This window comes from Callithrix jacchus, chromosome 7 (assembly GCF_049354715.1).
Source record: "Callithrix jacchus isolate 240 chromosome 7, calJac240_pri, whole genome shotgun sequence".
Lineage (NCBI taxonomy): Eukaryota > Metazoa > Chordata > Mammalia > Primates > Cebidae > Callithrix > Callithrix jacchus.
The window spans coordinates 142,832,046-142,858,332 of NC_133508.1; the positions used below are offsets into that span (position 1 = coordinate 142,832,046).

The 26,287-nt window shown below is 34.2% G+C and overlaps 1 protein-coding gene across 2 annotated transcripts in view; it reads left to right on the plus strand.

Moving 5' to 3' along the window:
- COL11A1 (collagen type XI alpha 1 chain) overlaps nucleotides 1-26,287 on the plus strand; it is a 215,057-nt gene that overhangs the window by 9,050 nt on the left and 179,720 nt on the right. For both annotated transcript variants that reach the window (XM_002751147.6, XM_035252270.3), the window contains exons 2-3: nucleotides 16,734-16,901; nucleotides 24,183-24,396. In XM_002751147.6, coding sequence (XP_002751193.3) covers nucleotides 16,734-16,901; nucleotides 24,183-24,396 — 382 coding nt within the window. The remainder of the gene's footprint in view (nucleotides 1-16,733; nucleotides 16,902-24,182; nucleotides 24,397-26,287) is intronic.

Genomic DNA, 26,287 nt, shown 5'->3' on the forward strand with positions numbered 1-26,287 from the left:
CGATATGCTATTGGGGTTTAGTTGTCTGATCTTGCTTAATAACTATTAGAAATAGTGGTTAATCTATACGTATATATGGATGTGTGTGTGGGTGTATGTGCATGTGTATATAAATAAAATGCTTTATGATTATTTTAATAAACTCATTCAAGTTAGAAAATAAACTATATGTTTTACATATATTGGAATTATTATATTATGAAGTACCATCTTCAAACAGGAAATACATAGAGCTTCAAAGTGTCTAATAAGATTAATAGACAGTAGTTGTAAAATTGTTTGGGAATATAGTTACATGGTTTTTATACTATACTGTTATCCATGATATATTTTAGTTACACTAAAATCACTGGTATAGGTATCTTTATCTGCTTTATTTCATGTGTTCAAAGTATCTGGAAGAGAATCCATCACAAAGTAAGCATTTGATAAAACTTTGTTGACATTGCAAATGACTTAATTGTCAGTAACCTCACCACCCGAGATGTGATATATAGTTATGTGTATCACCTACTCTCAATGTCCACGGAAGTGTCTTGAACCAGTTTCTGCTGATACGATTCTGATTTGCTGAGAATATCAGTCTCCGTTTTGCCTTCAAGCCAAGCTATGACCTCTACTCTAAGCATTCTCCCACTTTGTTATTGCTGAGAGTAAAAATTCTCATTGCTTGGGATTTAGATACTGTCTCCTCTAGAAATACTCTCCTTCAATCACTGAAGATTGGGGTAGTTGGCATGGCATAACATTATAAAGCACACTATACTTACACAAAACTCAAATACTTATCACAAAATATTTTGATGGTATAATAAAAGCAGAAAAAAACATATTTTTATATGTATTTATGGTATAAAGATATAATGATACCATTATACCATGATAATGATGGCATAATGAAAGCAGGAAATACATATTTTTTACCTATGTAACAAATTCTGGCATCTATTACCATATCCGGAGCAAAATAACCAATAAATATTTTTTGAATGAATGAACTCATAAGCAAGATACTTTCAATAAAGTCAAAAGGACAGGGGTCCCTGGCTTAGTGTCACAGTTATTTTCAATTCTTACACTAGGGATTTGGATTAAATAGATTTTGTATGACATCTAAACACAGATGCTTTATAAAGTTTCACATGTAATTTTGATGCAGAATCAGGGGTTTACAAACACTCTGTAATAAGAAACATATAAACAAATAGAAATATGTCTGGCTTGTATAACAAGGCACGGGAAGTCAAGTGAAAGGTTGTTCATTATAATGTGCAAATTGTTTGTTAACTATGCTATTGCTAAACAGCAGTGGCTCTGCAAGAACTGAATTGAACAGATCAACTCATCACAATATAGGAAATGCTTTGTTTTCATCCTTCTCTTCGGAGCATGTAATAAACTAAATGTCAATAAATATTGCTCTTCTCAGCACTAAAGTCAAATGGTTATATTGGAAGTATAATTTTAGTTTTATAATCTTTTTTTAACAGCCTTGGCTATTTGTAAATTAGAAATGCTGTACTTTTAAAGTATCACACTCTCAACTAGTTTTTGTCCTTTTCTTCACCATACTCAGAGTTGTGATGCTATTTTTGCTTTCAACTTTCAAGTCAAGCTTTTATGATATAAAGAAGTTCAGGATTGAGGCTGTTCAATAACTGTAAAAGTTGGATGATTATCTTCTGTGTCAATCACTGTGTTAAGTGTTATGGCTACACAGATACTATGCCCATCTCTATTGCAATGCAGTGAAAAGCTACTTCACACATGCAAGCGTTCATTTACTTATTCAACGAATATGTATTAAGTGCCCATTAAGTGCTCTTGGTAAATTCTAAACTAATTCATTCATTTCAATGCATATTCAACAAGTACAGGTTAAGAGCTCATTATATGTTCAAGGTAGTTGGTGGGCAAAGATAGTTACAATCCTGTCTCATAGTGATTATGGTCTACTTGAGGAGACAGTAATTAATTAAATAGTAACACAAGTGAATGTAAAACTACAGCTATGCTAGATGCCTTGAAGGAGAGGTGTATGGTTCTTGGATAATACAGAGCAGAAGTTCAGTAAATTCAAAGAAAGCTTCCCTGAGAAATTACCAGTTGAGCATTGAATAAATAAATAAACAGGAAAGAGCATTCCAGGAAGTGATGTGAAGACCATTATAAAGGGAGAATGGCACCATAAGGGACTTGAAGAAAGGACTCGAAAAATGATGTTGTGTCTGGAGAAGCCTCATTGGGGGTACAATGTGAGATGGTGCTAGGGAAAGGAGGCAGGAGACACATAATACAAGATCACAAGGATAGATTTTCTGCATAGCATGGAAACGTGACTAATTAAAAAGTACAGGGGAACTGCCAAATTAGCAGGGTCAGTGCATACTTTGATATCTACGCATAAGTAGCTTGTCCCAGTTGATTACTACCATTGGATCCTCTGATAGTCAGTGAATTGGGTTTTTTTCTGGCATAGCCAACCCACTGTAAAGTCACCTGGGGTTTTCAACAGTAATGAGTACATGTAAGTCACACTTTATATGGAGCTATCGTCAGTGCAGTCTTGCAAAATATGTAACTAAACTTCCACATTTATAAGGCAGGGTGAAAGAAATGTGCCTATACAGTTATAAAATCTGCTATAAGACAAAAACATAACAGCATTTCTAAATCTTATGTGACTGTTCTTGTTACTACCCAAATTATAACAGCTTTTAGAACAAAAATTGCAATAATAATTTTTGTGGCTTAGAATTTATCTATCGGGTCATCATGTCTATTTTGATTATTTGAGAGGAAAAATTGTTTATTGCCAGCATTTTTCTAAGTCTTAAAGATCTCTTAGAGTGGAAATTATTCAAACAGAAGTTTAAAGTAATTATGTCGTTGATTAATTAATTGTAGCTTTGGAAACCCTGGTAGGTTGTCAACTCCCAAAGTTTTATTTCTAGCCTGCTTTCCCCGGAACTTCAGACTTGCATACTCGATGACCTGTTCAATGATATCGAACAGTATTTATTAAGTCATCTCACACTTAGCGTACCCGAAACTGAATTGCAGTACTCCTCTCCTGAAACCTGTTCTTTTCACTGTGTTCTCCATCTCACTTAATGGCAACCCAATCAATCATGAGGTGCCAGCTACCGATCTTGGAGTCAGCTTTGACTCATTGTCTCTCTTGTTCCCTTTTCTACCTATCGGCAACTCCTCTCTGCTCCACTTTAAGAATATATGTAGAATTTGACCCATGCTTTGTGTCTCAGTGTAAGAAAGCAACACTTTGTATCTGGAACATCGTAGTTACTTCCTCACTGCCGCCTGATTCCACTCCAGTGCTCCTATAGTTTCTTCACAACCCAGCAGCCCCAGTAGTCTGAAAACATAAACTGAATGGAAAATCTCTGCACCTTTCTCTCAATTTTTCTGTAAACCTAAAACTGCTCTAAAAAAAAAGTTGGTTCGAGTCATCTTCCTATTCTCTCCCTAACCTTCTAGTGTTTTTAAAAATCTCATTTACAGTAAAACCCAGTCTCCCTGAACATTCCATAGGACCTATACAGTCTGTTTTCAGTGTACCTTCATTTTTACTTCTCTGACCTCATCTCTTTCATTCTTCTTTTTTCCCATGTATTCAATCTTTTTTATAGCAGTATTCATATCAAGTACTTATAATGTTTTTGGCTTTTATATAATATAGAGCTTTAAAATAACTTTACATAGAACTAAATTTCTTCAATATGAATTTCAGCTATCTTTTTTTTGTTTAATTCTCCATGCTCTCTATCCAAACTGAGCAATATTTTCTGTTATACAAATTTACGTGAGAAAATCTCCAATGTACAAATGAGGGAACCTGAGAAGAAGAGAAATATTAGGAGGTCAGTATGGGGGAGAATTCTTTTAGAAAAAGATCGCTTTGTTGGAGATGTATTTGTCTCCTTGCATTTCCTTCAACATTCTGGGACAAACATTATCTCGGGTTCTTTGCACTAGTTTTTCCTTTTGCTTAGAATTCTGTTCTGCAAAAATATCAGGATAGAGGAGCTTCCTATGATTTTCTAGACTTTGCCGAAATATCATTTTCTTATTGAGACCTCCTTGCCTGTTCTTTTTATTTGATATATTCCAGGCCTTTGCAATCCTCCCTATAATCTTTTCCTGATTCATTTTTTCCTTAGTACTAATCACATATTTGTCATCTATAGAAAATATGGTGTATTTAAAGATACCAAGTTTGTGTTAATACTTGCTATAAAATGCAAAATTAGATAATTCAGGAGTATAAATGTTGCCTTAAATTATTTAAGCTTTAGATATTAGTAGCATCTAGGCAATATAATTCCCAGAGTTTGTTGTTCCATTTTACATAGCTACATATAGTCAGTTTGACAGCCAAATTCTATACAGTAAAGCATTTTTCTTATTTGATTGATACTATGGATATTAATTCAGATGTTCTGAGGGATAACAGCTGTGTAGAAATGGTAATGGCAGGTTGTACTTTGTTTTATTGGTTTGAAAGAGCCATGGTGATGGCTACCTAGAAAGTAGATGGGAGCTATTCCAAGATGAATAACTAGAGAGCAATTACAGATTAGATATGGTCAAGGAAATGTACATAAGTGCAGATAATTAAAGACAAGTTGTTTATTGCCCTTAAACAAAGCTAAATTCAGAATCCTGTATTTTATGTACAGTTGATTCTTGACCAACATGAGGGTAAGAGGAACCAACCTCCTGAGAACTGAAAATCTACATATAACTTTAGACTTCCCCAAGACTTAATTACTAACTCCTACTATTCACGGGAAGGCTTATTGACAAAATAAACAATTGATTAATACATATTTTGTATGTTATATATATAAATATATATATGTTATGCTGTTTTCTTACAATAGAGAACAGACAATGTTCTTAAGAAATCATAAGGATTAGAAAATATATTTAGTATTCATTAAATGTAAGTGAATCATCATAAAGATTTTTCTCATCATCATCATCTTCATGTTGAGGAGGAGGAAGACAAGGGGCTGATCTGACTCAGCAATGGCAGAGGCAGAAGTGGAAGGGGAGGCAAGAGAGGTGACATATTCAGTGTAACTTTAGGGATATACATTGTAATTGCTGTCTGACTTTTGCTTTTTCACATCTCTAAAAAGGGTTTTTATATGGTACCAATCCTTCTTCCACTGTTTGCTTTTATTTTAGTGCCCATATCATAGCAGGGTCTATGTGATAAAATAAGTCAAAAACAGTCTTGAGTAGTCAGAACCCTTCTGCCAGATTGCCTAATATCAATTTGTTTTCTGATGTTGCCTCTTGATATTTCTTCCTCCTCATCTTCTGGCACTGGTTTAGATGCACCCATCCTCATCAAGTTGTCTTTTTCTAATTACTTTGATGTGGTGTCTATTAGCTCTTATATTTTTCCAAGATATCCATATCTCTAAATCCTTTACCTCCATGCCCCCAGCTTTTTTTTTTTTCATATCCACAATCTGCTTCCTGATTTTCATGATTTGCTCTGCTGCAAATCTTGTGAACTCATGGTTAACATATGACCACAGTTTTCTTCAGGAAAAATTTATTGTTTCAGGCTTGATGACTTTCAAGGCTTTTTTTTGTAACAGTGATGACATCTTCAGTGGTGTAACCCTTCCAGGCTTTCATGATGTTCTTTCTATCGGGTTCTCTTCCAGAGCATTGAAAGTGCTTTCCATAGAGTACCGTGTGAGTGAGCCTTAAACAACCTTATGACCTCGTGACCCAGAGGCTGAATTAGAGATGTGGACAGGTAGACCACTTGAACACCTTTTCATTGAATTCATGGGGTTGTAGGTGGCCAGAGGCATTGTCCAGTATCAAAAGAAGTTTAAAAAGGAGTTTCTTACTGGCAATGTATTTTCTGACTTCAAGAAACAAGGTATTGATGGATCTGACTTCAAGGACAAAGTATCGATGGAACCACTCCAGAAAAAGCGTTCTTTCCAAGATTTATTGCTGTACTACTGGAAGATAGGCAGTTGGTGTTATCTTTTTCCTTCAAGGCTTGGAGTTAGCAACTTTATAGATAAGGGCTCCTCCTCATAAACCTGATTGAATTTGTACAACAGGAGAGTTAGCCTATTTCTTCTTACCTTAAATCCTGGTGATCACTTTTCTTCCTTACTAATAAATAGCCTTTGTGGCATTTTTTTTCCAGAATAAGGCTGTTTCATCTGCATTAAAAAACCTGTGAATGCAGCTATCCTTTCTCCTCAGTCGTTGTCTTAATGGTATGTGAGAACTGGTTTTCTGCCTGTTCATCAGCGGAAGCTGCTTCTCCTGTTATCTTGAAATTTTTTAAGCCAGACCTCTTTCTAAAATTATCAAACTGCCCATTGTTGGCATTACATTCACCCAGCTTTTGCTTTAAGTTGTCCTGTAATGACTGTACTTTTTCTTGAATCATATTTGACTTCATAGTTATATAATGTCTTTCTCATAGAAATCATCACACAAATAAAGCTGCATTTTCAAATTAAGATTGAAAAAGATGTTTGGCAAAAGTGTAAGGCTTTTGCACTTACTGGCATAGATTCAGTGATGGATTCAGGGACTTCCTATGTTTTTCCTTCTTTTTTTTTAAAAAAAGCAATGATCTTTATGTTGCATTCATTGATCTTGAAATGGCCGGCAACCACAGCAGCAGACCTCAATCTACAGTACAAATCAAGCAATTCAACTTTTTTTTTTTTTGTAGTGTCATGACTTTTCTCAGCTTCTTGGGAGAATGTAAAACATTAGTGGCACTTCAGATAGGTTTCCTGGTGCTTTTCAATGTTACGATATTGCACTAAATATGATGGAAAAAACATGAGAACCGCAAGAGATCAATTTGTACAGAGATAGGCAATTTTCTAGAGAGATCAACTTCTCATGTGGAGATGATATTTAAGCAGATAGCTGCAACATTTGAGGTCACCGCAATAGCAACAGGAGGTGGCTAACAAATCATTACCTTAGTACAATATGCACTACAGTTAATCTTAGACAATTTTGATTTGTGGCTGCATCTTTACATTTGTTTACATTTCTCTCTACTGTGAATGGTGCCATGTAGAATGGTGCCATGTATGGTCTGTGTTTGTGTGCATAAGATTTGACAAATTTTGACTTTTTATACTTTGTGTCTATTTTATGGTAGTAAATGATAAAAGACTTGTATCTATATATATTTTGTGCATTCATGACATACTTAACGTTTTCTTAATGTTTTTGATATTTTTAGGCTACTTTGTTCATCTGGAAGTTTTCTCAAATTGTCACAAAACTTCAAAAATATTTTTTAAATTTGTGTACTAAAACAAATTCACACATAACTGGATCTACATGTTTTAAACTAGTATTGTTCAAGGGTTAACTGTATTTCTCTCAATCCCTAAATAGATTAGAATTATAAATAGTCAACAATGGAATGGTGATACAATTTATTTTTCTGGAACTCACAATTTATTATTAATTACACTTCAGAATATTTTACTATGGATTTTTATTGACCTTTCTAATTATCAATTTCAGTGTGCAGTTGGTTTTGTTTTAAACTAGATTTTTCCAGGAATTGTAAGAAAATACATTTACATTTGTTCACTGGAGTTCTATTTTCTGCGAAGGTAGTAGCAATAAGCTTGTTAGGTGCTTGGTTTAATGAAACTAACTATAAAATTCCTAAGATTCCACATTACTGATTTATATTGTCTTTCTTATGTCATTCAATGAAGTTTGGTGTTCTTCATTGTTTGAATATGAAATACCCAGTTTTTTCAAGGTGCCTATCAAAATCTTAAGCCATTTCATGCTAACATATGTTTATTTGTATTATTTGTGTGTATGTTTGTTATGTGTAATAAATATAATAAGTAAACATAGCATTATTAATGACAACACATTTTGGTTGATTATAGAACCCTTTGGGGAAAAATGAACTCTAAATAGTATCATGGAACATTTCCTATGTCCTGTCGTAATTAATATAAACTATATAACTGTAAGGGCTTCATATATAATCTTACAATTTACTAATGACTTTCAGGAGTTTATTTCTTTAATTTTGCATTTGTGTTGACTATAAGGATTAGATTGTAGCGTACAAATAAAACATCTGGTAATTTCATTCAAAAATGGTTCTGTTGAGGGTAGGAAGTTTATGTAGTTTTTCTGGCATTATTTATGTCACATCATCATTTATGAACTACTATATCTTTTTAAATATGGGAGAATGTATGTCAATATGCTTAATTTTCTAATATTTCATGTTCATATATCACACGTGGTTGGTATGTGGAATATGCGATTTAAAATAAATGAAAGAATACTGTCAGAGGAAAGGGTCTACAATATCAGATTTTTAAGTTTTTAATAAATGACTCACATCAGGCCCACTGTGTTTAAACTATAGTTATACAAATTTCTACAAAATACTAATGATATCAGTGTATTAATGTCAATTTGTACTACAGGAGGGTAATGAAGTGCTGAGCATAAAAATACAGATTCAAGATCTATTTGGTTGCTTCAGTTAAGTTCCAGGAAAGCTCCTGAGGTTGTCTGCATCTGTAATAACATATGAACCTACCGGAGAGATACGCTAAGCAGTACATAAATTTTATGGAGGATTTCGAATGGACATTTAGAATGAAACCTGTTTAGTATTCTACTCGACTGCAGAGAGGTTTCCCAAGGCAGTCAGAGGAAACAGATAACAGAACTCAGTTTAAGTATAGCTCTGGGGAAATTTGGGTGGTGCTCACTGGAAGTATTAAAGATGTTCAGAAAGGTAGAAATTTTAGGGAATAATAATTTTAGTTAATATTTTATTGAATGTTTATTATGTATTAGATACTATCCTAAGTTTAAAATTCCTCATGGCATTTAATTCTCAAAATGAGGCTAAGTTGAGAAAACTAAGTCTTAGAGAGGTAGGTAGCTTATCCAAACTCAAGGAAATAATACCTGGTGAATTTGGTTTATTTATTAGGCAGTTCCTATCATAGAAACTAGTTATTAATTGTTGTTTATATGCTTCTCATGTCCCAATTTTTAAGCTCTTTCTTAGGAGCCATCATGTTGTTGAAATATGGCAGAATATTAGTAGTAGGTAAATATCAGTTTTCTGTCCTTTTTTCTTTTGTCAGTCCTGTATCTCAGTACCACATACTCATAGTAGTAATACTAGTTTTTTTGTTTGTTTGTTTTGTTTTTTTTACTGAGGGGAAGATGGTTGAGAACTTTCCACTATATTATTTTATTTTCTTAGTTCCATAATGGTATGCCTCACATATGGTCAGTGATGTGAGGTACAAGGTGAGAATAACTGACTCTCTAGAAGTTGGGAAGTATCTACATTAGAAAGGCTGTTTTATACCTATGTTCTCACCACACCTCAATCAAACAACAGCAAGAAACAAACTTGGAAAGCTCTTCAAGTTCTTGGTAAAGGTCACTTCCAATCCTCTTCCTTTCCCTTCTCAGATTGGTAGGAAAAATGCTTCAACTGTGAGACAGGTTGTAGCTACTCATTCATTCACTTGTTAAACATTTCTCTATTGATTATTTACTGTGCTTCAGTCACTACGGTCTTTGCAGTTTAACAGTGAATATCAATAGCACTGATGTTCACTGTCACAAGGTTTACAGTCTATCAAGGGAGGCAGATGTTAAACAATAAATTACATCCTTAACAGAAAGAGAAAACAATATTAGCCGATGTGAGTATGTAACAGGAAAATCATGACCATAGTTTAGACAGATGCTATGCCTGTGAGCATGTAGCCTAGAGCCAAAGACATAATTAAGCAAGCAAACAAAATAGTGTAGAGTTATCTAAGAGGAAATACAGGACATTTGGAATCATATAAAAAGGTCACGTAATTCTTCTGGAAGGACTAAGAATAAATCTCCTAGAATAAAGCATGCTCATGTTTGCACTAAAAGGTTGACTAGGTCTGAAATCACCAAGTTTCAACCCTAGTTGCACATTGGAATCATCTGAGAAACAAAAAAATATGGATATCTGGGCTCCACCCCAATCATTCTAGTTTATTAGTTCTGGGGTGGGTTTCAGGCATTCATATGTTTTAAAAGCTCTCCAGATGATTCTATTGACAGGATTGAAAAATTGGTCAACTGTCTTTAACCAATTGAGGAAGGACTAGAAATAATCTACAGATAAAAACAGCATTTTAAAAACTGAAAATTATTCCAGTTCTAGCAATAAATTTGAGGGTGGACGATTAGATAGTTGCTATTAGAGATGGCTCTTGGAGTTTTTGGCCGTGAATGCATGATGAAGATGTGATTTTTTTCTCCAGTGGTCCTCAGCAGCCGTGGTGCATGCAGGGAGAATCTGGAGAGCTAAATTTGCTCAATGTTGATGTCTCCTTGGGCAAGCATGACTGGTTTCCTCATACTCTTTACTCTCTTGTATATGTGCTATGGTATCTGCTGTTTCTTTCCTTCTCTTCTTCACTGAGGAGCTCCTACTCATCTCTCAGAACTCAGATTAAAAGGGCTACATAGTAGATATTTTAGCTGTTGTGAATATACAGTCTCTGTTGCAGCTACGCAGCCCTGTTGCAGTGCAGAAGCAGCTTTCGACAATATATAAATGAATGGGTGTGGCTATGTTTCAATGAAAACTTTATGAAAGGTGAAATTTCATATAATTTTCATGTGTCACAAAATATTGTCCTTTTGATTTTTTTCAACTATTTAAAATGTGCAATTATTCTTATGTCATATACCATATTAAAATAGGCAGCAAAAAGTTCTTAGCCCATAGGCATAGATTTCCCCACCATTGTTCTCAGGCATCGTTACAAAAAACAATTCTGTTCTGACAAAAACTCATTGAAGAAAATATTTTTGTTATTCTTCTTGTTCTGATATAGAAACGGAGGCCCAGAGTAGTTAAATAATCAGTCCAAAACACACAGATGCTAAGAGGCAGAGGAGAACTTAAGAAGCAGTCTTGCTCTTTAACACTGTAATGGGGCTGTTCACTACTGGTCATGGGAGGTTGCAAAGAAGCTTAGAGAAGGAATTAGAGATGAAACAATAAAAGCATTGGGAGATGTTACGTCAGTAACCTGTATGGATGCTGAAGGTAACAAGGGAGAAAGGATCAAACACTTGGGATCAAACTGATCAGAGAAAGGGTGGGAATGTTTAAGAAGTCAATAGAACACAATAAAAAGTACACATTAGGACCTAAAAAATTTATTTTGACTGTAGAGAGCCTGAGGACTTCAGAGGAAGTTGCTTCTATATATTTTCACTTTACCATGTTTTACATTCAACCAACATTTTATATAGTCTCTGTGGGTTTGTAGGTGTATACCTGCTCCTTTCTAGTTTGCAAAAATGGGCAAAGACAAGGCAAATAATTAAAACCAAGTGTGAAAGAAGGCTAGCAGATCTAACCCAGCTTTGGGAGATAGAGAATGTTTTCTGCAGCAGATTGCATTATCAGGTATATTCCTCTTATTCTTCAGGTGAGGTGGAGTTAAGTATTTCAGACAGAGAGTAGGATTTATAAAGGCCCAGAAGCAAGCCAGAGAACATAGTGGGTTCTGGGAAGACTGAATTCAGTATGGCTAGAGCACTGAATGAGGACAGAATTGAGGATTAATGAGAGATAAGACGGTACATTAAGTGAGATTAGAGTGGTAGGATAAGTGGGAGTGTCCAGATTATACAAATTGTATGTGAAAGGAATGTGGAAATCATCTGGAGTCAGTGGGGTTCTTTGCAGGAATTTAAGCGGCAGAGTGACACGAGACATGGATTTTTGGAAGCTTAATCAAGCTGGTAGTATGAAGTTTAATGGAAAAAGTATGGAACCTAGTTAAACGGCTGTTTTATTTGAAGCCAAATCAGAGCACATGGAGCTGTGATATTCTGTTATCCCATTTAGTGAACTTTTAGGTATTCAATAAAGGAAAGGAAAATATCATTGAACAAAATATTATGCTAAATTGGATCCATCTGAATTGCACACACATGGTTTGTGCCAGCAGTTGGCAACATAGAGACAATTAAAATATTAAGATCATTTAAGAATTGCTTTGAATATGGAAATTTTACTTGTTTGATATACCACATTTAGCCATAAAAATCACTTCTTTTAATCTTTGAACAGTTACAGTTAGCAAAATATAAAGAATAGTTTTCCCACATATATGTATGTGTGTGTGTAAAACAGTAGAATCCATATAATGAAATGTATTATAGGCAACGTCTATGAGGATTATGAGATCAAATAACAGGCAGAATTTCAAAGTAGCTTAATTCATTATTTAGTTCACTTCAAGAAAATAAACTTAAGGACTTGATTAATGGAGTTTTACTTTTTTTTTTTTTTTTTGTAACTTGAAATGCCTTTTTAGAAAAAAATAGCTTGGTTGAAACGTTTATTATATGTCCCTACTTGTATTGTTTGAGGAGTGTACACTTGGATGAGTTCATGGTGTTAAAAGATACGTTGCATACTTTGCAGTCCATTTTATATTCTACTTACCTATGCCCAGTTGTGACTATGACCCTGGGGATGCATTCTTTTTTTCACAGAAAGATTACAGCCTTCACAGCTGTGTCCATGTTCTTTATTCAGTTCTACTTTGGAGAATGGCTTCAGAGCAAAAAGATAAGATAATATAAGCAAATAAAATGCTGTGGCTTTCAGAAACATTTTTCTTTGGAGATATTTATATGCTAGAACAAGTAATGAGTTTTGTTTAAAATAAATATAAACATCAAGAATCAATTAACTGGCTCAAATAATATTAACGTACTATAGCTGTGTTTTACATTTATTTTTCTAGAATTTTTATTTTGGGGTATATCAGTGTGGGTGGTGAAGTAGAAAGAGCATCAAGTTGGCATTTACACAGGTCTTAAGCGTAATCTTAGTTTGCTGCCTGATTCTCAGTTCTTTCTCTGCACAGAGGGGATAAGAATACGTGGTTTGTGAGGGTTAATCCCTGTAAAGAACTCAGTTCAGACACCGGCACATATTAGGCTTTCCCTGGCATTTATTATAATTATCATTTTCTTAGTTATGAGATAAAAGAAAACATTAAAAAAAACAGATATCCTATTGACCTAATAACATGGCCATTGCAAGCAGGAATAATGCAAAAAAAAAATGTTCTTTAAAACCATTATAATTTTATATCAGGCACGCTGAGTGATACTTGGCCAGCACATGGTCTACTCTGAATATTTTTCTTGTTTTTGAATACAGGTAAGAAGCCAATAGAATACAAGTCAAGCAGGTCCTCAAATAATGTCGTTTTGTTCAACTTGTTCAGTTATAATGTTGTTGACATGAAAAAAAAAAGATTTGTTCCCAGTCAGGCCACTATGTGGCAATTACATGTTCTCCTTGTGTCTGCACGGGATTTCACCAAGCACTCCAGTTTCCTTCCATATCCCCAAACTGTGTTCAGAGAATTGCTGTATCTAAATGGTCCTAGTCTGATTGAGTGTGTGTGTGTGTGTGTGTGTGTGTGTGTGTGCCCTGCTATGAGATGGTGTCCTGTCCAGGACGGATTCCCACCCTGCGCACTGAGTATTTGGATTGGGCTCCAGTCATCTGGAAACCTGAACTGGAATAAGCAGGTTGGAAAATGAATGAACAAGTGAATGAATGAATATGAATTCTTGTCAAATAAGAATTTGTAAACTCTACCATAATTATCCAAAAGCACATAATAAATATTGTGGTACAAATCACTCAGAGCTCATCATATTTGTGATTGATTCTGAACAGCATGGTGGGGGGACATGCTCCTTACAATTTTCACTTTGAAAACATTTGTACATTAATTGAACCCAGTGCTACTATGACCACTGTCATTCACTGAGTCACCAAAAATCGGATAAATAATTATTTCATTTTTGTTAATCATTCCTTAATGTATGTTTAGCTCACATTTAGTTCAATGTTTAATATGCAAAGTATTTTCAGTCTTTATTTAGAAGTTTGGTGGTGGTTTTTGTGATCAAAAATATACTGTAGGATCTTAACTCTGGTTTATATCAATTAGTCTATGGTCAAATTGGTGTCATTAAAGTTGATTTGCTTAGAGTCAAAGTTTCCCAGAGCTTATCGAGTACATTAAGTGAGAACTTATGGTACATTGAGTAATATGGGCTCTAAAGTCTGTTTTTGTAACAGTACTGGAACCTTATTACTCATGTCCTGACTTGCTTAGTGACTTAAATAGATATAAAATTGTGGACCAGACAACTTGAAGATCTAAAAAATATCAAGTTTTTTTTTCTAAGTGGCATATGTCATGTAGTGTAATGTTTTGAAGGTTCATCCGTGTTGTGACATGTATCAGGACTTCCTTCCTTTTTATGGCTGGATAATATTTCATCACATGGACTACCTTTGGTCAATCCATCATCTGTTAAAAGAAACTTGGATTGTTTCCACCTTTTGGCTATTGTGAATAATTCTGCAGTGAACACTGGTGTTCAAATATTTGGTTGGGTCCTAGATTTTAATTATTTTGGGCATATATGTGGCAGTGGAATTGCTGGGTCATATGGCATTTCTGTATGAGTCCACTTAAATGAAATTTCTAGAATGAGCAACTAGAGACAGAAAGTAAGTAAGAGGTTGTCATCGGGTAGGAGGTGGAAGGGATGAAGAGCTGTTGCATAATGGTGATGAAATTTGTTTGGGTTGATAAAAAAGTTTCAGAAATAGGCCGGGCGCGGTGGCTCAAGCCTGTAATCCCAGCACTTTGGGAGGCCGAGACGGGTGGATCACGAGTTCGAGAGATCGAGACCATCCCGGTCAACATGGTGAAACCCCGTCTCTACTAAAAATACAAAAAAAAAATTAGCTGGGCATGGTGGCGCATGCCTGTAATCCCAGCTACTCGGGAGGCTGAGGCAGGAGAATTGCCTGAACCCAGGAGGCGGAGGTTGCGGTGAGCCGAGATCGCGCCATTGCACTCCCGCCTGGGTAACAAGAGCTAAACTCCGTCTCAAAAAACAAAACAAAACAAAAAAACAGTTTCAGAAATAGATAGCAATGATAGTTGTACAATATTGTGAGTGTAATTAATGCTACTGAATTGTACACTTAAGAAATGTAAAATGGCAAATTTAATGTTATATATATTTATCACGATGAAAAATGATAATAGTATAATATACTAAAAACGACTGTTCCTTTAAATGAGTGTTTTGTGTGGTATGTGAATTATAAACGGATAAAACTATTTGTACCAATGGGCCACACGACGGGAAAGTTTAAGGTTCCAAACTTATTTTATATTGACCACCTCACAGTAGCTAGAAGTACCTGGAATGAATATGACTTGTGAAATTTATGCTTTCGCTGAAAAATTGCTTTCTGTTAATACCCTAAGGCTACATAAAAATGTGGAAGGCACAATTACTAAGTTACTCAACGCCAGGGATTTTCAGTTTAAATCATGAAGTATGGAGTAATATCCATGAAGTAACTGTTAAGTTGAGAAAATAAAAATCAATCAATTATATATAGATAAACACATACATATACCCCTATAAACAAACACACGTACCTGTATATGATTTGTAAGTAACTAACACAGGAAAGCACTATAAAAAGGCATTGTATTGTGCTGTCTATTTTTTTTTTTTTTTTTTTTGAGACAGAGTTTCTCTCTTGTTACCCAGGCTGGAGTGCAATGGGGCGATCTCGGCTCACCGCAACCTCCGCCTCCTGGGTTCAGGCAATTTTCTTGCCTCAGCCTCCTGAGTAGCTGGGATTACAGGCATGCGTCACCGTGCCCAGCTAATTTTTTGCATTTTTAGTAGAGACGGGTTTTCACCATGTTGACTAGGATGGTCTCGATCTCTTGACCTCGTGATCCACCCGCCTCGGCCTCCCAAAGTGCTGGGATTACAGGCGTGAGCCACCGCGCCCTTTCTTTCAACTTCTCTGGGTATACAAAATGACAAAGTAGGTGCACATTTTACAGTGTTTATATATAATATCCATTGTAAATTTGAATCTTCAAAATCACCTCTATTTAGATTATAAATAGTTTATTAGTAACTCTTATTGAATAAAGAAATATTTACAAATGCTGGCTTTCACTTTAATTCCCCACGTTATTACTTGGAATGATACTTTTTTTGATAGGTGTTCCATAATGTTTATTATTACTATACTACTGTTATCATTATACAAGATTTATTTGTTTTAGGACAATAGTATCTAATAATAGAATATTGCATTTTATCATTAAGTTTTTGTGTATATATACGTATATGCAAAATATGTACGTATGTTTATGTAACATGTAATATATAAATTATAATTGATATACATGTTTGTAAATTCATATATAATACATTTTAAATTTCAGATGCACACATGCTAGTGTACACACACATACGTGTGCACGCACACACACACACACATACACACACCCCTTCTGTGTTGCTTAACCATAATTTGATTCCAGATTTGAGATATTTTGAATTTGAGAATGTCATTACGGTTTATATTACTACCCGCTGCCCCACTCCCCAAAGTCCCACCTAAATGGTAGGGAAGCATGTCCAGTGATAAATAGATTCAAGGTATGAAATGACATACTATCTTGTGTTAAAAATACTCATTGTTATATCAGATTGTTGTTCAATTCTAGCTCTTTTATTGTTTGCTTTTTTTTCAGCTTCTCCAGTTGATGTACTAAAAGCACTAGATTTTCACAATTCTCCAGAGGGAATATCAAAAACAACGGGATTTTGCACAAACAGAAAGAACTCTAAAGGCGCAGATACTGCTTACAGAGTTTCAAAGCAAGCACAACTCAGTGCCCCAACAAAACAGTTATTTCCAGGTATGTCACTTTATTATTATCGTTACTAAAATTATTACTACTGTTGTTACTACTAATACTACTTTTAGTAGTTCTTTACTAATGATTATTTTAATCATGTTACATAAAGCCCAATTATGTGGTAAAATGCAATTCTTTCATATATCAGACACCAAATCCATTGTGGTCACCAAAGTAATGTAATAAAAATAACAAATAATTTAATAATTGTCAATCTTAATTCAGCACAATCACCTATCTGTGAAAACATGCTTATTTGAACATTTAGTAATTCATTACTTTATTTCAACATAATATATGGAGACAACTTTTTATGTCCAGACTTTATGTATGTAATCATGTAGAGCTTATTCATCCTGACTGGAAGATTGGATGGAATCTTTCCCCTTAATGACTACCTGAGTTAATTTAATGGGTATTTGGATTTAAACATACTTAGTACAAGTTTTCCTAATGTTAAAGTAAATGTTTCTATTGAAAGAGATACTTTATCTTTTGCAAATAATTTTGCATTATTTTTGCATGCTGCTCTTATCTAAAATATAAGAAAAGTTAGTCACATCTCACGGTTGTCTCCACTGGAACTAGAGATTTTCTTTATAATGTCAGGTGGCAATTTTTGATGATGGTACTGAAAAGTACTTGCTGAGTATTTATTTTTCCTTCCATGAAAGCACTAACTGGCCTAGTAACACTAATTATCTAGAAATCATGATAATGTAGGGAAGGGGAATTGAGTGGCGAAATGACAATTTTTGAGCCTCTTATTTTCAAAGTAGGTAACTTGTTAACTGTGCTTGCTCCATTTGATACATGCCAGTTATCTATTGATTGGTTGATTGATGGATGTTCTCATTCTTATTTAACAGAGGAGGAAGCTGAATTTCAGAGGTGTTCTGACTTGAGCAAGTTACATGTGGTCAATATTCAATCTAGATCTGTTTTGCTCCATATATTTTATATGTTATCAAGTGGTGCTTTCTGGCACTTTGGAATCTTCTCGGCAGCAATTTATTATTTGAATTATTCATATTATCTTATACTATCTCTGCCTGAGAAGATTTGTGTTTTCTATCTTTTTATGATACTGTTTTCTAGCAAAAGAAAAATATATAAATTAAGGAATTAAGATGTTAGAAAACAGCATAGTATACTTTTCATGGAAGGACATTTTAAAGTATTTTGAAATATATTTATTTTGATCATTCACTGATTCTTCCGATATATTTTCTGTTTTTTCATAATTTATGGTGAACAGGAACAAACTGAAAATAAAATTGATAAAATGAACATTTTTTCTGACTTTGAAATAAAAGATAAAATAATTATTAAATCCATAAAATAATTTAAAAATAGAAATAAAAATTTAAAAGTAAAAATGTAAGTTGCTTTTTCTATTTATGTGCTCTTTGCTGCATTTCTTAAAGCATCTTTAACAGAAAAAGGGATGGGAATTTTGAAGAGAGAAAACAAAGAAAAATATACTAATGTGCAGTGGCTCACGCCTATACTCCCAGCACTTTGGGAGGCCAAGGCGGGTGGATCGTGAGGTCAAGAGATCGAGACCATCCTGGTCGACATGGTGAAACCCCGTCTCTACTAAAAATACAAAAATTATCTGGGCATGGTGGCATGCGCCTGTTGTCCCAGCTACTCGGTAGGCTGAGCCAGAATTGCTTGAACGCAGGAGGCGGAGGTTACGGAGAGTCAAGATCGTGCCATTGCACTCCAGCCTGGGTAACAAGAGCGAAACTCCGTCTCAATATATATATATACTAATGAAAAACCTTTAGAAATACTCAAGTTACAGGTCACTACAGGTTACAATTTGTTTATTTGTTGTTTGTTTGTGACAGAGTTTCCCTCTCTCACCCAGGCTGGAGTGCAGTGGCTGAATCTCGGCTCACTGCAACCTTTTCCTTCTGGGTTCAAGAGATCCTGCCTCAGCCTCCAGAGCAGCTGGGACTAAAGGCGAGCACTACCACGCCTGGCTAAATTTTTGTATTTTTAATAGTGGTGGGGTTTCACTGTGTTAGCCAGGATGATACTGATCTCCTGACCTCGTGATCCTCCTGCCTCAGCCTCCAAAAATGCTGGGATTACAGGCATAAGTCACCGCGCCTGGCTCAGGTTACAATTTTTATACTTTGACTCATCATCTCACAGTTGGTTTATTCTACATTTCAATGTGGTAGTTACTTAATTTGATTAATAGTATAGTTTCTGTTGTTTTGCTCATGGAGAAAGGAAACAATGTATTTCTCTAGAATCTCCTTTCACTCAATTAATAGAACTAATCTATATCAAAGTTTTCCCCATTCTCACAGCATCCTGTCATAGGCATGTGATACTAGTAATAAGTGTTTCAGATTGAAAGTGACACCTGTGACAGATATCTCATTTTCTCTCATGCAAATAATTATAAGCTTGCCTTTCTGCAAGGCAGAGCTTCCTGACAATGATGGAAATGGCAGTTAATAAAAATCAGTAATGAAAAGATCACCATGAAAATATTCCGAAAGTGAATATTATTATTATTTATTTATTTATTTTTTGAGACGGAGTTTCGCTCTTGTTACCCAGGCTGGAGTGCAATGGCGCGATCTCGGCTCACCGCAACCTCCGCCTCCTGGGTTCAGGCAATTCTCCTGCCTCAGCCTCCTGAGTAGCTGGGATTACAGGCACGCGCCACCATGCCCAGCTAATTTTTTGTATTCTTAGTAGAGATGGGGTTTCACCATGTTGACCAGGATGGAATATTATTATTAAATAAGTAAACAGCATTTTGAAAAATAATTTGTAATAAGCTTACTTTCACTACAGAAAGACACAAATACAATCTCTTTTCTAATGAAGAAAGTAAGCAGTAGTATTGGAAACTTCAGTAGTCATCACTGGGGTGGGAGTGAGGTGATGTCAGTTAGATATAGTCATTATAATATTCTGGTAGAACTAAGATATATATCCTTCAAAGTCCCACTTTGACACCCTCAATTTAAGCGTCTGAAAATGTGCATGGCAATGGGATAGAAGCTGTAATTTCTAAACCTATTTTCCCTCTTTCAGACACCTGCCATGGGGCAGACACCTGCCATGGGGCAGACATCATGAAAGAAACTTTATATATATTGATCTGTATCTTCATAACCATTTTTCAAAGGGACTATTTAATCTCAACTAATAAATTAGGATCTAGAAATAGGAAGTATTTTAATATAATAACAGAACTAGTGAATGGTGTTGAGAGACCATCCTGGTCTCTCTTAGATAAAAGTGGGGTCTTTTCACTATGCGAAATGTTTCTTCCTTCCCAGTTTAAAAATCCTGCTGACCACCTAGCTACTACAGAAAGGGTTTCAGTTAAAGAGAGATATATTCTCATGGAAAAATCTTCACAATATTAAAAATTAGAATCAAACGACAACATTTTTGTGCCCTTTTCACATGAATTTTTTTCATAGATATAATATTGATCTTAAAAGCCCATTTTAATGGGCTTTTTTTATTAAGATATTATTGATCTTAAAAGCCTCGTTAGTCTCATGTTCTCAGAGTGAATCATGATCACTATTACATATATCTGTGATTTTATGTGTACACGTGTAGCAAAAGTAGAAATAGCATTTCTACTTTCTAACAACAGTCATTTAATGTTCTTTATTCTGGGTTTGTATTTGTGTTTCTAAATATGAATTGATTAAGTTGAAAAATTTGGTAATATTTTATCATTACCAAATACAGTGCTGTTTCACATAAAATTTGTACATTGTAATAGGTTTCATTTCTATTGTTGAACTAATTATAATTAGTTATCTATAATAAACTCAGTATATTACAAAACATTTTGATTATCATCTTTTAAGAATGAAACTAGGGTAAGTTGCATAGCTTAGAATGAAAACATTATTAAATCATACTTTTTTAAACATCTAAATTTTGTTTTTCAAAGATAATAGCTTGAGGATTATATTTAAACTGAACTGCTTAATTTGGAATTGGAAAATACTTTCATAATTCAAAGATTTTAGTCATTACTACAGTCAAAATTTGAAGATTTTCAAAATTTATGCAGTACAAATATGATGATCAATTTAAAGAATTACTAATCCAGTTAGTCTTTTATGACTATATTATTTCCTGATTTTTCTTCTTTCCTAGGTACCTCTATGTTGACATACTTTTTTTTTAGCAAAATGGAAAAGATATTGTTTTACACCATGTTAGCATTATTTTCTTTCCATGTATATTTTTTAAATTGGGATACATTTGGGGTGCAAATTCCTGTGATCCTCAACATTCTGAGCTACTCATTTGAAAAAAAAGTTTATTGACATAGACCTTTTCAATAATTAGCTGAATTACCTAGATTTATATTTACATTATAAGTAGATAAAATACATTTTACTGATTGATGTTCTTTAATATCTTTCCATTTTACTTTTATGATTATTTTTCTTCTAATGATTTTTATAAATATAAAATCACGTCTCTGTGATGCTTGGCACTTAAATGAAACCATCTATATATATTTGCTCTGATAGCATTAAGAATCTTAAAGTAAACATTTTTTAGTTTGAAGTTTAGTTTAATTAAATTTAAGTTTTAAATTAAAATTAAACTAAATAATATATATTTAAGTTATAGAAGCCATATAATCAACACTTCCTGACTGCTTTCTTTAAGATACAGAATTTTCATGGGACAGATTAAATTATTAGCCCAGCCAATGGATGGGAAGGCCCAGTGCCAACTAGGATTTTATTTGCCAAGAACACATAGCTAGGAGGTGATGGGTTGATTCCATATATTGGCTATTGCAAATAATGTTGCAATAAATATGGGAATGCAGATATTCATTCTATCCCTTCAACATACTGATGGCATTTCCTTGGGACATATACCCAATGGTAGGATTGCTGAATAGTATAACATAGGAGAGCAGGTATCTGTTTGACATACTGATTTCATTTCCTTTTTTTATTATTATACTTTTAGTGCTGGGGTATATGTACAGAACATGCAGGTTTGTTGCATAAATATACCTGTGCCATGGTGGTTGGCTGTGTCCATCACCCCGCCATCTACATTAGGTATTTCTCCTAATGCTATCCCTCTCCTACGTGCCCCTCCCCACTACCTTCTGACAGTCCGAGGTGTGTGATGTTCCCTTCCCTGTGTCTATGTGTTCTCATTGTTTAACTCCCACTTATGAATGAGAACATGCAATGTTTAGTTTTTGTTCTTGTATTAATTTGCTGAGAATGATGGTTTCCAGCTTCATCCATGTCCCTGTAAAGGACATGAACTCATCCTTTTTTATGGCTGCATAGTATTCCATGGTGTATATGTGCCACCCAGTAGTAGGATCCATCAAAAAGTATTAAAGAACATCAATTACTAAAGGGCATTGTATCTACATATAATATAAATATAAACTGCATTAATTTTTTGAGGAAACTGTACTATTTTCTATATGGCTATATGAATTTTCATTTTCACCAACAGTGTGAAACAGTTTCCTTTTCACCACATCTGCACTGACACTTATCTTTTGACTTTTTGATAATTGCCATTCATAATGGAGTGAGGTGATATCTCATTGTGGTTTTGATTTACATTTCCCTAATGATAAACGATGTTGAGTATTTTTTTCATATACCCATTAGTCATTTGCATGTCTTTTGTTTTTTGAGAAATATTCAGACACCATGCCCATTTTTAATTGGATTACTTGTTTCTCTTTCTATTGAGTTTGAAGTCCTTACATATTTTTAATATTAACCCCTTATCAGATGTATAGTTTGCAACTATTTTCTCCTGTTCGACATGTTGCCTCTTCACTTTGTTAATTGTTTCCTTTGCTTTATAAGTGCTTTTTAGTTTAATGTAAATCTATCTGGATGTGCTGTGGCTGGGATTTGAGCCATGATCGGACAAGTTTCAGAACTTTCAATTGAGATACTGTACTGTCTTCCTGTTACTAGTCTATGCATACATTTATAGCATAAAAATCTATTCACACTTCTTGCTGTTTTTTTCTTTTGTATTACATTTTAATAATTCCCACTTCTTAAATGGCTGTATAAGATTCTATTATATAAATACTTGTATTTTGTTTAACAAGTTTCAATCAGTACAGCTTATTTTAAAATTTTACTATTATAAATAGTCGTGTGATTTGAAAGCATATGTTTACACATAAGCATCCTTTCCTCATACATTCACAGAGGTAGAATTGCTGATCTCCTACAATTGTTTGAACTTGAATCCAAGACAGTCGTATTCATAATTCTTTTATAGATTTATGCTACTGCCTGTAATAGAATTTGGAATGAATGGATTGAAAATGGAAGGTCTTTATATTGTTCTAGATATTATTGATTACACATGTGCATACATAATGGTTTTGCAAAAAAGACAACTTTTCAACTAAAGGCATCTAATTTCTCAAATAACAATGCTTGCTTTATTTATATGCCAGAGTAGTAAGAGAATCTAATAAGATATATTTGTAAAACCATTTTGAAAAATAAAACCCACAACTTAATATGCAGTGTTATATAAAAATATAAGTATTCATTACTTGATTATTTGATATATACTTAGGGTAATTTTTAACTGATATATTTATTTAACAAATGCTTAGTAAGTACCAATGCTAGATTTTTGGCATATGATGGCAAGAGAGAAAGAAAGAAAAACAGAGTCAGCCTTCTTGAATTTCAAATCAAGTTAGCCAAGTACCTGATAGTTCTGGCTCATCACGACATATGGTTCTTTAATAAGAAACAGTATGCAGTGAAACTGCATTGTTTGATATTAAGAACTAATCAAAAACTTTTAAGCTTTTAAAGAAAAAATAGAATATGTTTGTAAATTGGATCATTACAATGCCTCTTTAAAGAGAGAATGTATCGCTACAGACTAGACAGAGCCAGAAAATACAAACCTTACACCAAAAGTAATACTTAAATAAGTGTTTTAAGAGTGCTGGCTATGGGTCTGATATTTACTGGTATCATGATCCTGTTTATTAAATTAAATTTAATTTGATATAACCATTGTGCTTTAAGTGAGTGGCTTTAAAGTTTGACTATAGCTTGGATAAAAATTGAAGAGAAACCTTAATCGAGGGCCCCTATTTACTTATTAATCTGTTCACTGTTCAGAATTAGTTGATTTAGAAAGGCCATGTAGGAAGTTCAAAAGTGCTACAGTGATCTCGAACAATTTAGAAATCGGAAATTGAAAATTTCCAACTCTTTGACCTTTTCTTTTCAGGTGGAACTTTTCCAGAAGACTTTTCTATATTATTTACAGTAAAACCAAAAAAAGGAATTCAGTCTTTCCTTTTATCTGTATATAATGAACATGGTATTCAGCAAATTGGTGTTGAGGTTGGGCGATCACCTGTTTTTCTGTTTGAAGACCACACTGGAAAACCTGCCCCAGAAGACTATCCCCTCTTCAGAACTGTTAACATAGCCGATGGGAAGTAAGTAACAAAATAATACAATGTTTGACTTATGCTGAAATTATTTTTTATTTCATCATTTAAAAAATATTTATGAAGTTTGATTTTTTTTCTAGTGGCTGGTGATAAGTAAGTGAGCAAAAAAATGCATAAAGACATAATTTATAGTGTTGACAGGCAAGAAGCAATGAAGATATTTTTCAAAATAAATTACTAATAAATATTATAGCAGGTGATAATAAGTAATAAGAAAAAGACAGCAGTAAAGAGAATAGGGTGTGGCAGTGGGGTAGGTACAGTTTTAAGAAGTGAGATCAGGAAAAATCCCACTAAGAAAGTGATATGTAAAGAAGGCAAAGCACGTGCCATGCTGATAATTAAAAGCCTAGTGTTCCAGGAGAAGCTGGAGGCAAATACAGTCTCTGATTCCAGGGTGTGGCCAATTTGTTACAACAACATCAGGGATACCAGCATGGCAGGAGAAGAGTGGGATAATGAGGATGGAGAAGCAGAGGGAGGCCAGGTGATATAACACATTGTAGGAGGTGGTAAGCACTGTGGGTTCTACTCTGAGTGAAACAGGAAGCTACTGGAGGCTTTATGAGCAGAAGAATAATCTAATCTGACTTACATTTTGTTAACAATATTAATATTGGAGATCAGAGGAAGCATTATAACATACTGATATGTCCCATATACTAAGCTCTTTATACATTGTTAACTCATTTGGTTTTCTTGATTCTGTTAAACAAGTAATGTTAATAAACTCATTTTACAGGTAAGAGAACTGAGGTTCAGTTTAAGTAACTTGCCTAAGGTCATATAGTTGGAAAGTGGCAGAGATGAGGTTTGAACTGAGGAAATCAGGCTCATATTATACTCTTTTGCAAATCATGTTGAATTCTGAATTATGTATTGTGGTCATTGCCTTTCACTTCTGGAGCAGCTAAATACAAATCAATGCTTATTAAATTTACTTGCTATTTTATCACTGGATCCAGACCTATAAAAACAGCTTTATCCAAAATAGGACATTTGGTTATAGACATAAGAAGGAAGTAGCAGTGCTCATTGTACTCATTATATTTGTGTCAGTACTACATAAAAACTCTCAAGTCTCAGTGTTACAGAAATACCAGGATTTTACAATTAATTTACATTATTATCTTATAAATGATTTAAATATAATAGCACATTGTGTTTCTTTTTTTTGACTGTTAGCAAACTCCATGCTGAGATTTTATTTATATTTGGTAATCGTAGAAAATACTTTGAACTCATTATTCTCACCATATGTTTTCTTAATCCTGCTTTCCTAGCTGAAAAAAATAATCAATTTATTGTAGCCCACACCCTATTTGAAAATAACAGGCAGTGTTTAACATGAATGAATCGTTAAAGAAAAACATGGAAAAATTAAAATTAAAAAATGGAGAATATTCAATAAATATTTTTAATTGATTATCAAACAAAACAAGAAGTTATATTTACCTATGACAATAGTAAAATATTATCTTTTTTTTTTTTTGAGACGGAGTTTCGCTCTTGTTACCCAGGCTGGAGTGCAATGGCGCAATCTCGGCTCACTGCAACCTCCGCCTCCTGGGTTCAGGCAATTCTCCTGCCTCAGCCTCCTGAGTAGCTGGGATTACAGGCACGCGCCACCATGCCCAGCTAATTTTTTGTATTTTTAGTAGAGACGGGGTTTCACCATGTTGACCAGGATGGTCTCGATCTCTTGACCTCGTGATCCACCTGCCTCGGCCTCCCAAAGTGCTGGGATTACAGGCGTGAGCCTTATCTTTATAATATATTGAATATAATGAATACCTAGTAGTATTCATTTTTTTTAATTTAGATATCCCTTCAATAACAATTTATTAAATGCTTACTGTGTGCTAGGTAGGTCCTG